At 37.6% G+C, this 14,982-nt stretch overlaps 1 protein-coding gene across 4 annotated transcripts in view; it reads right to left on the bottom strand.

The window, feature by feature from the left end:
* LOC144215548 (BDNF/NT-3 growth factors receptor-like) overlaps positions 1–14,982 on the bottom strand; it is a 54,793-nt gene that overhangs the window by 22,968 nt on the left and 16,843 nt on the right. For 3 of the 4 annotated variants that reach the window (XM_077744566.1, XM_077744567.1, XM_077744568.1), the window contains one exon: positions 2,021–2,209. In XM_077744566.1, the coding sequence (XP_077600692.1) occupies positions 2,021–2,209 (189 nt within the window). Of the gene's footprint in view, positions 1–2,020; positions 2,210–9,805; positions 11,993–14,982 lie in introns of those variants that run through there. The other variant, XM_077744569.1, reaches the window with a different exon arrangement.

Genomic DNA, 14,982 nt, shown 5'->3' with positions numbered 1-14,982 from the left:
ATATTTTACTACCACAGCAGGTACATATGTTTTCACAGTTCTTGTATTAACTTGCTAATTTATCTCCAACTGCTTTGCTACTACTCCTTTGCTATAACAGCCAATTCCCCAAATAATAATGAATGATAATTCTTTACAGTAGAAATTTAGAAGAGAGCTCCGGCAAAATAGCAGGACAACAACGCATACAGCATAGAAATGGTGACTTGTGCAAGGAGAAGAAAAGGTGACTGTGCCTCCTTCTGTCTTTATCCAACATCTCTGTGGCCCTGTTGTTTACTCACTCTTGCTTTTTAATTAACATGGCGCCCCCATCATTTGCACCCTGCCACATTATCCCCCCTCATTCTTCATTTCCAACAGTGTGTTTACGTCAGCTATTTTGTGTTTGTGGCCACATTTAAACGGTCCTACTTTGACTCTTTCCACCAAGCACCCTCCATTTTATCAATTTTGCCTGCTCCCACCATACAAGATATTGCAGTTAAACACATTTATTCCTAATGTAATTGTAATTGCCTACCTTTGTGCAGTAAAATATACCCTATGGCCATCCTTTGTCTTTTGTTGCACCCTAATAATTCACTTGGAATGTGTTCATTACAACAAACTATACTAGCTTTCTTATGCCCTGTTGCTGATATACTACTCATTTTTGGAGTGGTTATTTTCTCAAATTCAGTTGAGCCAAAGCATTAAGAGACATTTTGAATTTTATATTTTATATGATACACATTTTTTCTCCCAGTGTGCAGAGAACATTCATTCCACAGCACAAAAGCCACAGTATATTAAAGGCCATAAGAATGTTTTAGAAAATGTATACATACTTTGTTATTATGAATTCATAACTGTATTTGTGTAGAATATCCATAGGCTACGGCACATTTCGAAATGTGTACTTATTCGACTTACGTTGTAGATATAGGACAGTAACTTTACCTCGCGTGCTTCAACAGACTGAATGACTCACGCCCCATTATCAATGTCAAGTAAGGCCTTATTTGTATTAATGGGGGATTCATATAAACACTATGGACGATCCGATATGTTGCTTTCATGTGACATTAAAGTGTTACCAACATTTATGCTGCTGACAAATAATAACTCCAAATGCACCATTATGTAAATTGTCAGTAAGCTCTTTGCGTATTACTTTTAATGGCTGTAATATACGTAAATATTGACTGGCATTGATTCTGCCTGCTTTTATTCTTCTCTTATGTAGTAAATCCCGCTCTGTTGCAGGCTCAAAGAGGTCAATCCCCCATTTGCCATTACCATAGCATCCCACAACCCCACCCCACTTCACCTCGCTTAGCTAATTTACTGCACAAGGTCAGTCTGAAAAAGCTTTTATGACTTGCCAATAATCATAATGTCACATTGATGGAGCAGGTCAATATCTGAGTATAAGTGTGTGTGCGCACGTGTGCATGTCTGTGTCTGTTTGCATCCTCTTTGTCCTGTCTTGCTTTACGGTTCAAGGTAACTCTGGGTACTAGTTAAACTAAAACAGACAGTGTTTGTTGTCGTACGAAAAGGTAATGTTTTTGTGGATTATTACCTATTATTCTCATTATTATGAGTATCATTATTATCATTGTTATAATTATTATTATCATTGTTATAATAATAATAATTATTATTATTATTATCATTATTATTTTCATTATTATCATTATTATAATTTTTATTATTATATTATTTTTGAATTATTTAAGAGCAATACTTGTGCGTGCCCCCGAGCCTCTCACAAATGTGTGGACTCAATTATTATTCAACACTCAGATTAGACGGCGGTTTAGATAATACAAGGTCACTTCCATGACAGCAGTCGCAGCTATTTAACCGTTGCAACCTCTACACAACTCTTTCAGTTATGGGTAGATGACTTATTTATGATCAGGTAAGTTATTATAATTATTATTCTTAGTTATTATTCATTTTGAGGATGCCCTCTCCCAAATTGGGAACTGGACTTTCACGGTTTGGCAGTCTTTCTGAGAAGGATACTTACAAGTGTCTGTTTTGAGCATGCTGTTGGAGCTTCGGAAGTACTGTGGGTTTTCAATGACGGGGATCTTGGTCATGCCGATGATGACAGCATCGGGGCCTATCTCAGAGGAGGACGGGGTGTTGCTGCCGTTGGAGACGTGGTGGAGGGGCGAGGCAGAGTCGTCATCATTGCTGATGACCGACGAGGGTCCTGTAAGAGAAGAAAGGTGGCGTTTATGTGGAGACGCCCCAGTCGACTCAACAGAAAATGCCCCACACAGATTTGGGTGTGGAAATCAAACCTTCATTTCGATCTCCATTCGAACAATGCTGAGGTTTGTATAAGTATGATGTAGTAGAAGGTATTATAGTGTGACAATGCGACAGCGCACAGAGTTCCTTGAAAACATCCCTCCTACTTGAGGTTGTCGAATCAGACATTTGGTTTTCAATACTTCTAGCAGCAAAATAGTTACAAAAGCATAATGTTTTTTTGTTTGAACGGAAGGAAATTTACAATCATTACTACAAATGGTACCAGACATCCACTGATGGTGTGGTAATGCACCTGACTTCGGTGCAGGCAACTTACGATCAATTCCCACTGAGTGGCAGTGTAAATGTGAGAGTGAATAGCTGTCGGTCTCTGTGTGCGCCCTGACTGACAGGGGACTAGTGTAGGGTCTAGTCCGCCTTTCAACCAAAGTCACCTGGGATTGGCTCAAGCGCCCCGTGATCATGACCAGAACAAGGAAAATTGATGGATTACGCTGAAGTACAAAACATCAAAATATCGTAACTTTGACTGGGAGCCACATTAATATATAACTGCAAAAATATCGACAATGTCTTAGCTTGGATCGGTCGGTGGCCAGCCAATCGCAGGGATATAAAAAGTTGTCTATTTATAATTTTACTACAAAAGTGAATTGAAAGAAAAGCACCAGTAAACTGAAGGGTTTAGATTCTGTGCACGAAATTCAGAACTTTTCTCGCCTCATCAATTTTGTATTCTTTTACTGTGGTTTCTGTAATTAGATTAGACGAGAATTAAACTTTAAACCTAATACCTTGCAATCAAATTGTTCCACTTTGGATTCTGCCATCAAAAGCCTACGCTTTTACTCTCTGGATTTCTCCTCGCCATCGATACACGAGGCCAATTCGCAACACAGTCATTGACGATTACTGTCGCAGTTTACATGTAAACGGCTCCAACGGCAGGTGGATTGTACCGTTACAGGAATTGAATGCTGAGCTATTAGACTGAGATGCTTGCCGTATGCAATCTAATTGTCCAGTATGTGGAGCACAAGAGACTTCATTAGGTACTGTAGTTAAGCTGTTCTTAGCCAACTTGGAGGAGATGAAGTCGTAAAGGTGTGGAGCTTAAGTTATGCTATTGATCCTAACAGACTTCTTGACAAAAATGACTGTCAGCAAACACTGTATTTCTTTAAAAATATATATAAAAAAATAAAAAAGACCATCACATTGACTGTGCATTGACATCTTGAATAAATATTCAGTTTTACATTCAGCCAAACTGGCTGGAATTCCAGTTAGCAGAGTTGAGCAGCTCTATTTTCGTGTCCAGCATAAATCTGGCCTTGTGGTTTACTGTGCTTGGCAGGTAGTCACTTTGAAACAGATTTTGATAATTTAGCATATTTTCCTGGCAACTTCTTTTGCAGTAGCTTGCTCTGTATTGTATCGGTGTATCTATCTCCGTATCTCAGATATACCAGTCAATTCTGATTGCACGTTAGGCACCTTTGGTGCAGGATAAATGTCAGTTTCTTTATATTATAGCAAGAAAACCCCAATGTATTTTTCAAACTTTCCGAATTGTTCATCCAGAAACTGCCAGACAACGCAATGCACAACTGCTCTTCAAAGTACTAAATAGTACATTATTGATATGAGGAAATATGATGCAAACAACATGCCGGGAAGAAGACAAGCGAAATAAGAAACAAAAGCGAAAAAGGTTTTGTTTTGACAACAGTGCGCCGGTGTCATTAGCACATAATTAAGACAGCGAAAACACAAGCCTAGTGTTTACTCACACCTTCTCGACATGAGTGACGAATTTGTGTGCCGGTAGCGTGAGCCACAAACAATATCATTGAATTGGCAGTAAGGGAAAACTAATTTCACTTTCAGACAGTAAAGAATTATTCAAGCACACACATACATGTCCATATTAAAAACATCAGTGTAGCTCAAGGCCAGTGCATTATGAGCTGGGATTGATTTCCCATGAGCACAAAATGACAATGGATGTCTTTCCTCTCCTGTGGCCGCATCAAATGAATTTTAAGATCCAGCTGCAGCCGAGAGGACGTGACTGAGGATAAAGTGTTCATTTGGGTGTGTGTGTGTGTGTTCTTTGTGTCAAGCTTGACCAGCTGGCTCTTGCGTGTGCACGTGATTGACTCTTGAGGATTGAAAGCACCTGGACAAGGGCAGCCAAACCAAAATAGATAGCGGAGTGTCGACGCAGTTGTTGTTGGGCGGTGGATTAGAATCATGAGAGAAAATTGAAAGTATCCACATAAGTTGTCTTTGACACCCATGGAAGGTGTTTAGCACAACAATGAGTATTGAAAAAATAAATGTACATGATGTATGTTATTCTTCTGACTCTGATCTGTCTTCTTGCCTTTTGTAACAAAGAATAGCACGAGATTTTTTTTGAAAAACGTTAACCTTTACCTACAGTAAACGTAATGTGTATGCAGTCTTAAAGAAGACGAATTGAGTACTTTTTTGAGGCCACTGATAAAATTTAATCCCTCTTGTTTAGCGAATATGACCACAGGGTGACATTTTTTCAATAGTAGTTGTGCCGTGTCTATGAAATGAGAATGAATGCTTTTATGAGTGCTTTAATGACGCATTGACGACCCCATTTTAACAACACTGTAAAAGAAAACCCTGTTACATACATTTACTGTAGTATATTGGTAACTGCGGTTGCCAGAATTTTACTATTATAAATCCTGGGAAACCATAAAATATATGTAAAAACTGCTATTTGGAATTTTCCCCAAAATTCTGAGAAATGATCTCATAAAGACATCATGGCATAAATTAACCTGGAAAACACGTAGATTTCTTTTTTTAAAAGATGTACAAGTGTCTATGATTGATAACGGGTTTTAAATACCCTTGCATCCCTAAAAAAATAAACAAAACTGGTGTTTCCTTTCATTTTGATCATGGTGTTACTAAAATGCAAATATATGTAAATATATGCTCAAGGAAAAATGTTGTGTTATTGTGTCTGTGGCATTTTAAAGCCTTCAAGGGTGGGTGTAAGGATTAACTGTCACTTTTTAAGATAATTGGGACCTAGCTGTTGGAAATCCAAAGTCTCTTTACGGATGAAGGAAGACAGGAAGTAAAATACCCTGCAGGTGCCATTTTTAGAGATAATGAAAGCCTTCATTTTGGACAATCCAATTTTTCTCAAGGACAGAGAACAAGCACGTGAATTCTAATTTCTTCAAGAAACGAAATTGCTATTTTAAGTCTAACAGCAGCCAATTGCTCATTTGTTTAGCACTATGAGGTTGCACGAGTATCACATAAAACATACACACACACACATCCACTTAGTGTGTGTACCAGGAGGAGCTAAAGATCATTAACATACAGAGGTCTTGGGGTCAGATCGTTATAAATATGGTTAAGCAGAGGGGCAAAAAGAGGCCGTGTGTCTTGTATGTCTCAAGACAGAGTGAGGTGGTTCTGTTCCATGGGGAATAACTTGGTAAAAACATGAAGGAGTGGATGGAAAGGGGACTTGTACGTATAAGTGAGGTCAGGTTAATAGACATGAAAGTCATGTTTTAACTGGCCTGCTGTGGGCCAGGAATTCTCTACTTAACTGTCAATAAATCAACAGTGGTCACAGGTGAAGGATGGATGGCCATTGTGACTTATCATCAAATTTTTCTTTTCATTTTATTATTTTTTAACATCTCTTATATGCAACCTATGGGGTTAAGGGACAGCGTTGTGGAAACCAATAGTAAGCATGTTTTCCTTAGTGAATCTTATATCAGTTCTCAAAAAGTCTCTTTTTTTCAATGTTGTACGAACTTAAACTCCTTGGGAGTTTTACTCACGACAACAATAGCCAGACAACGCAGATGTGTCACGTTAGACGAGAATCGGAGGATGGTGATGTTTTAATCACAGTACTACATCTTGTTCATAGCAGCACTGTCAAATTAACACAATTGCATCCTTGCTGCCTGCTTCATCAGAGGTTTGTGCTCAACAACAGAATTAGTTGCTTAGTAAAAATGAACCGATGGCTTTTAGTCTATACTACATAGCAGCTAAACTTAACCCATTTCTTAATGCGGCACATGCATCATCACAGTGAGATTTGCATTCACAACAAGTAATTAAACACAATTGCATTCATGACCTTTAAAAAAAAAAATCGATTTCAACCCACCTTGTGTGACAATACATGGCAGTTTCTATTCCTTTGGCAACCTATTCCAAGCCGAAGGAGCAGTTTATTAAAAATCCTTCATTTCCACAGTTGTTCCCTTGCTCTGGGAAGAACCGATTGAAAAGCATCCGGGGATCAAATGGCATGGTAAGTTGACTTGATGTAGATACATGCAGCAATAATAGAGAGAACCAAACTGATTGTATTCAAGCCAGTGGGCAAGTTAATTAAGTTTTGGGAAATGCAACATACCAATTTAAAATAGTCATGACAACAATTGAGAAACCAGGAATTTTTAAACTGCTTTTGTATTGCCGTGCATTAGATTGTGCAGTGCGACTCGGAGTCGGTTAAAACGCTCATTTGGTTATGTAGTGCAGGTTCATTTTTTACGTGTGTAATTTGGAGTTGTCACTGTTGCCGTGAGGGCCTTTGGATAAGAAGTTTTATGGGCCGTGCCGAAGGCCGATAGAAATGACTACTCCTAGAGACTTCATTGATCCGCCTCTGGCTCGTCTGGTACAACGCAGACAAAGTGTAACCATTTGCCAGTGCCTGTTGCCTGAGGCGATAAATGTCGAGAGGCTATAGTGGCATTTAAGAACATCAGGGCCTGTCAGTAAGATTCTCAAAGGGACCTGCATGTCTCATGCCTGAGGAGAAACAAGGACAGTTATTAGCAGATAATGGCAGATTTTAAAGATTGAAGATTACTTCAAAGCGTTTCTCAGTGAAGCTAGACGCTGTGTGCTGCATTTGATGCATCAAAAAAAAGACAATCGCATTCCTTTCTGTAATGCTGGTATAACTCCCATTTGGTATACACTTTTTACTGTACTTGCATTGTCAAGATGCAGGTGGAGTTTATTTTTAAATGTTCGATTAGCATAGTTTTGTATGAGCAAACATAAACATGTATATTTAAATGAAAGTTTTCTTTTTCTAATGAGGGAAGAAACACATTTGTTTACCCAACTGTATAACAATAGCACATTTTAGAGCTGAAACTACAATACTGTGGTACCCCAATGTTTTTTTTCAAGGTTACCATACCATCACAATCCGATACTGTCTCATTCCTACACCCGGTATTCATCTCCAATTATTACGACACTGAAACGCACCCACTCTACAGAGTCCCAGTTTTACCTGCTATTTGCATCTGTAAATTTCGATGATTGTTCTTTTAAATTCTCTCACAATGGTAGAGGAAGTCACCAAACGCAAAAGAAAAAAATGCATGAACTCAGAATCCAGCTTTTGATGCTGACTGAAAAGAACTCCTATGAGGTTTACTGCTGACCTTGTTTAAATCTCTGCTGTTAAATTGCATTTAAGACATCTTGATAGAATTTTTTAAATCAAATCCAACGCAGATGCCTTGTTGCCTCTTTAATTCTCCTTCGCAGTATTAAATCAATCTAACAATTAACAAGTCAATACAAGACCAAAGATTGATGAAATACAAAAGATAATATCTTGACTTAAATCTCCTCTTGCCAACGCTGAGAAAGAGAAACAGACAATCCTATCCAGTAAAAAGGCTTCTGTGACCCCTAAAGCACTTCCCAACATGCAGACACACGCACCCTCAACCAGACACACATGGAAACATTACCTAAGGGTCTTCAAACATCTGTCACCCAAGTGGGCTGACGACAGGAAGTAAAGTATTGATCCTGACCAGGGTGGAAGGATGTTGGGGAGACAAGACAGAGAAAGATTCTGGCTTGGTGAAGGCGTACGAGTGTGTGTGTTACCAAAACAGATCTTCCCTTTTCCAGTCTTGATACACTATACAATATAGATTCTGTTGCAATATTTTGCAAAGAAAAGTGACGTATTGACGATGAGGCAATTGTGCAAAATGGCTAATTAATTTATTTGAAGACAAAACACGTGAAATGAAAACCACTGTAATGTTAAAAATAATAATAATAATAATCAAATTAAAGTTGAAGGGAACTGCAACCATTTGACAATTTGGTCCATAAATTGTGGTGATGATGACATTAATCTCTTTGTTTTTGCTTTTAAAACTGCCACAATTTCAGATGATACCAAATGTATTCACTTCCAAATGAGTGTCGATATTTCAATGCTGTAACTTGAACATTATGGGCAATCAGCATTTCTATCCTTTAAATCATGAACGGTCATCTTTCTTAAAGTCATACAAGACTCCCCTGAGAGTTCATCATGCTTAATATTCACTTATAAAAACCACTCGTTAATAAAGTCACACTTGACTGTTCCATCTACAGTAAGCATCTATCTTGCTTCATCAGAGGATGAATACTTTGAATTATTGAGGTTCAATAATATAATTCTCAGCTTCTTAACAAGTTACCGACAATAAATGTTTAACCTTTTCACACATGAATGCTTCTTTGTCTGATAGATTTCCTAACGACATACCCGTTCAACAGATACCAACACGGACTGACGCTCACATGCAAAACGGTATGCTTAGAATCACGAGATTGGCGAGACTCATTATCGCCGTAATGACCAAATGAATCAGCCTTCTACACTAACTTTTCACTGAAAAAATAATCCTTTCCTCCTCTCTGCCCCTGCTTACATTTTCTTCTCTGTGATGTCACATTTCCACCACCCCACTTTCTTGAATCACCCTGGCATTTTTTTTTGTTTATTTTTCCACCCACGTCCTTCTCACAGTATTTCTTGCTTTGATTTGATCCCTGTGCTTTGTGAAACACTAAGCCCACATTTGGGGCCTCCGATGACATGTTTGAAAACTATAATTCCTGTGTGAAAAGTCTGTGGTGATACCAACAATCACATCTTCTAAACTTCCCAATTCTATGAATGTATTTCTTGAACATAGTCATGACTGTTAAAAATGTATCACATAACAAACTCAACCATTGCGGATTATTTGGGATCGACACCTATTTCTGAAATAACATTGCATTACACACTTCAACAGCAGTGAATTTTGACGTTAGATATTACACTTAATACCAAATCAATTCACTTGATCAGTGTATCGATCTAAATACCTGCGAACCAGCAAAACAAATCTGTACTAGTAAATTTGGACGAATCAACAATTTCAACCCAAACAATCTGAACTGCTAATAAATCATTCATCTCGATGTCAACATCTGCAAGTAAGCTTTTTAGTCAGTGACGAGCAACAGTTTTATTGCAAATTTTCGCTGCAGCGTATTCTAGTGATTTTTACGGATACAAAGAAAGAAGCCGTAACTACAAACTGTTTAAATTGCACCAATGAATACAAACACAAACCCATGCACTAAACATATAAACAATATATATATATTTTATTGAAAGAAATGCCTCGAGTGGTAGGAATGTTTTTCAAATAAGCAGTTAAAATTCTCTCTAAAGAAGCTTTGAAATCAAAATGCACTTTATGGAGGCACTTAAGGGCTATAAAGTCCTTAAAACATTCAAATGTGTAATATATATTTGAAGTATAGCTTGTATAATATGCATTGAATTCAGAAATATGATGCTACTTCCATAAAGCTGCTAATGGAGATGCATCAAATGAGGTATGGACATGAAACAATAGAACAAAAATACAAAGAAAAACAAAACGAGACATGAATAAACAAAAAATATTTACTGATAGGAATATCCATTGGTAGTATTTTTAAAGGGAAAACTATGAAGAAATAAGTAAAAAATAATATATGTACAATTATTTTCAAATTTAAAATGTACAAAAGAGTTAAAGCTGAATGTTATATACAAGAATATCATGAAATAATGATCTAAGATTAACTGTTTTATAGCTTTATAGTATATTACTCTTCAAAGCCTGATTTGATGTCAATCATGTTGATATTCCAGGATGACAAAATAATCCCAAATCATTATTAAAAATAGGAAAATTCAGAATTGGGAAAAAGGTGTTCATAAAATCTATTTGTAAAAGGATAGTAACTTAATTCTTTCATTATTTAAGTGAATAAAAATAATCCTCCAATCCTACATTCACAATTGGATGAAGTTATTATACTACATTTAGTAGGCACGCACTGGTATTTCTTTATAGTGCAAAATATATCTAAATTATTTTGATTATTATTATTAAATGGCTAATGTAACAATGAGCTCAAACCAAAACGCAGAATTTGGTTATGATGGCTTGTCACCCACTTCAAAAAAAACAGATATGGCATAACCTTTTACCACAATATGATTACAATTATTGGCAAGGCTATTTAAGGCCACTACACCATTTTTTTTCCAATGGCTTTATGTGAGAAGAATAGGGGTTGAGAGTGAATACATTCAAATGACAGATGGATAATGTTTCTGTATGTTGTTTCCTCTAGAGGAAAAAAATAAATGAAGAATAGCACCTGATGCCACCTCAAATACACCATCTAAGATAATGACATAATTGGTCATTGAAGTCTAATTGAATCCATTTAAATCACCTTTCTATTGCTCAACAATTAGGTATCATGAATCTGGAATGTGATTAGTTTAGGGCGCCTAATTACCAAGTCGACAGATGGATTATATGCCACTTGACTTTGAGGGTAAACAAGATCTTAACACCAACCCAAGGAATTGACTGTTCCCTTCACATCTGTCTCCATCTGAGTTGCAGTTGGTCAAGCCTATCTACAAACTGCAATCGAAAGTATAGAAAGCATTCATTCATTTGCATTATCCTCACTAGGGCCACAGGGGTTGCTGGAGTCTATCCCAGCTAACTACGAGCACCAGGCGGGAGACAGGTAATTTAATTAAAATAATCGAGCTGGGATGGATGGAAATACGTTTTCCTTTGCTGCTTCGACATTCGTCCGAGAGTATGTCACACAATTTAAACTTAAACAATTGAACCTAACCTGTAAAATTGTGCTTATTTATAACAGGTCAACAACAATTGTAGATTTCAGACTTTAAGGACTCAAATGCAGCCTCTGATCAATCAAAATTGAAATATTTGATCATCGGATATTAGGAATTATCCAATTGACAGCGTTGGCACAATCAATCGGATTAAGAGACATATTCCACCTTCAGACATACATCGTACCAAAGTGGTAACGGATGCTGAATGAAATAAGGAATTCAAATCCAAAGTTTACGAATAACATTTACCAATATCATCAAAATCTATAAAATAAATAGTAGTATGGGCATTGCTTGTAAAGTGCAAGTGATCTTGATTTTTGTGGCAAGATGTGCAGAATGTAGTGTGGGTCGGTGGGTTGTGGATGTAGGTTAATAGCCTTTTCTATCTATCCAATATGAATTATTCATCTATTGGGGGACGCTTGCAGACTTTAGGGTTCTGTGTGATTGGTTAATAAGGTTCTATGACCTGGATATGGACGACCTCGCAACAAATTGAGTGCTTTAGTTGCCAGTTCCATATTTGTTCATATTTATACGGCCTAGAATTTTTAGATCCTCCTGTCAAGTACAAATAATACTGTCTTTTTAGGCTTCTGCGAGTCCGTGTCCATTAGTGTTAGATCGCCTCCACTGGGATGCTCACACATCCTGAAGGGAAATAAAAAAAATTCAAAAAGAAACATGAACAACAAAGAAAACAAGAATAATTATAATAATTGTGAATTTCCGTAGAGCATCCTCAGTGTACAGCGGAGTTACATTTGAACAGTGACAACACAACTGATAGTTATACTAAATAGGCTTTTTTTTTTACTTAAAAGCAAATGATTGCTGCAAGCTCAAATTGATTGGACGCCAATCAACGTCACTGAGTTAACCTTTGTTGAAAAACTTAGCCTTAGACATTCAAACACCCCTCCATAAGTAAATTTAAAAAAAAAAATAATTGGCACTAAATGAGATAAGTTGGAAAAGCTGTTAAACAACAAACGAATGTGTAAATATTAATTGAATCATAACTATACAGTAGTAAATATGTCTGTAACGTTCCTAGGCCGTTAATATAAAAAAAATAATGAATTAATTAAAAAAAATTGCAATCACGTTTTCTGTCCGCTGCAAACCGAGGATTCCCAGTGAAGAACTTCTTCTAAAAACTTTAGTTAAAGTTAGTCTCAAGATTAAAGTTAGGTTTAGGCAAAGGTTTAGTTTTTGGGTTACGGTTAGGGTCATGCTTTGAAATGACTGACACATGCATTCTTTCCCAACCTCATCTAAGGCAAAATTGCAGGAAATGTCATGAAAAGAAGAGCCAGTATTTAAATTGTCACAACTAAGCAAGCGATATTCTCTCTTCTCCACAACGGCGGCTACTGAGGTGCTGTCCACAGATAAGGAAGAACAAACAGCAAGTGTCACAGCGAGTGAGTGATAATGTCAAGTATATTTATGCGTCAATTATTCAGCAAAGGTCACTGTGGCCCTGAGCATGTTTCACAAATTCCCAGCAGAGCAGAGTTGCAGTCAAGAGCACGTTTATTTAATAAGAAAAAAAAAACAACAACAATTTAGTCACAGCTGGGGTGAGATGACCTTTTAGCACAGCTGCCACGACATAAGCCATCAACGTCACTCTGGTAAAATACACACTCACTGCAGAACTGCACATTAGACCCTTCTTCCTTCCTTCCAATTGCACTACAAGTGTATTTTAACCACAAATTTCATTTTATTTTTGCAGCAACATTTCCTGCCAATTTGTAGTTTGATATCCAGCACCTGACTTGGATTAGCTTCAGCTTGACAGTTTTAGACCGAGTCGGCACCAAGTGGAGAAGTGACACCTCTCAAATTCCAAATGTATTTCAAAGATCACAGAAAAAGCAAGAACTTGAAGGCAAAAAGGAATCTCTGACTAAAAGGCAGAAACGAGTGACAAAAAAACCCATCAAACACAGCCAACTTTCACACCTGTAAAATTTGTAATTGGACCTTATTCTTCAGAATTTATACATGGTGCCACATAGAACCTAACAACATAAGCATATAACATTGGCAATTAGCTGCACTTGCTTAGGGAAGAGGTGAAGTGGCAATGATCAATGTTCAAGTATGGTTTCTGCACTGATCAACTCATTTTCGGAACTTCTTTATCCTCTTAGGGTCACAAGGGGTGCTGAAGCCAATCCCAGCTGTGTCCTGGCCAGAGGCGGGGGACACCCTGAATCGGTAGACAGCCAATCGCAGGACACAAGGAGACGGACCAACCATGCACACACACATAACCATACCTAGGGGAAAATTAGAATGTCCAATCAGCCTATCATGCATGTTTTTGGAATGTGGGAGGAAACCGGAGTACTCGGGAAAACCCACACAGGCCCATGGAGAACATGCAAACTCCACACGGGTGGACTGACCTGTACTTGAACCCAAGACCTCAGAGCTGTGAGGCCGACGCACTAACTACTCGGCCCGCTCACTGATCAACTCAAGATTCGATTATCATATTATCATACAACCTTCACCTGAAAAATGTGGTTGACAGTTTTCCTTAAAATCTCGACTGCTGTGTCTTATCTGTGTGTGCAATTATGGAGCATGTGCTGTGAAAATGAAGTGGAGGCGAGGTAAACTAATGGCTGACATGTCTGTCAGTAGGAAAACGCAAGAAAGGAAACAACTCCAGGCAGCTGACGCTTGGTGATAAAGGACACCCTGAGACGAGTCAAAAACAACAACGTGCTCACTGAAACTCTCATGCTGGCTTTGTCATTGGTATTTGGCAGGAAAGGGGAGGGGAAAAAAACAAAACAATGTATACATGTTAACAAGGGGTACAAAACAGACATGCTGTCAATAAAATCGGTTTGATATTTCAGGACTAGAACAGAAATGTTCATAGAAATACAACTTGAAGCTCCCTCTCGCTAAGCGAACTGATTTGGCAGGAATGTTGTCTGATATTACACGCGGATGGAAGAAGTTTAAAGACATGAGGGGGAAAAACACTGAATGTGAGGTATTAGATCTTGAAATGGTTACTGTTGAAAATGGGGAAGAAAAAAAACAATCCTGACCCTATAAAAGCAGTAGTCAATCAACAATTGACTCCTAGTTCCTTATTCAAATGAGGATTAACCCATTTTTTGCTGCCAGACTGAAAAATAACCTTCAAGTGGCATTAAAGATTTAATGCATACATCCCAACGAAGTCAGTGAGCATGTCTAGCAAAGGCACAATCTGGTCCTTGTGCTTTAAAAATTGTCTTTCATGTTAAGTTGTTTTTTTTTTTCATACTGGAACATAACAGATGAACCTTGGGTTGAGAATAGGTGAGCATCTGTTGCTGTCGCATCTGTTGTTTGCCTTGGACTGAGCGAAGGTTGTAAATATTCAAAACACATAACAGATTTGGCTTCTACCGCTCTACTCTTCCCATCTGACATTGAAAGTAGAAATACAAAAATTGTCATCATAATCAAAAATCGGATTGATTTTTTTATTTGAAAAAGGGTTTTCAAAAGAAAAAAGTTCTGAATAATATGGCTGAGGAATATAGCTTTTAAATGCCAAGACTGTCAGAGATATTGCTTAAAAATATGAGGTTGACAGTAGACAAATGTCATAGCTGGCC

This window comes from Stigmatopora nigra, chromosome 22, assembly GCF_051989575.1.
Source record: "Stigmatopora nigra isolate UIUO_SnigA chromosome 22, RoL_Snig_1.1, whole genome shotgun sequence".
Lineage (NCBI taxonomy): Eukaryota > Metazoa > Chordata > Actinopteri > Syngnathiformes > Syngnathidae > Stigmatopora > Stigmatopora nigra.
This window is presented reverse-complemented; position numbering and strand designations above follow the sequence as displayed.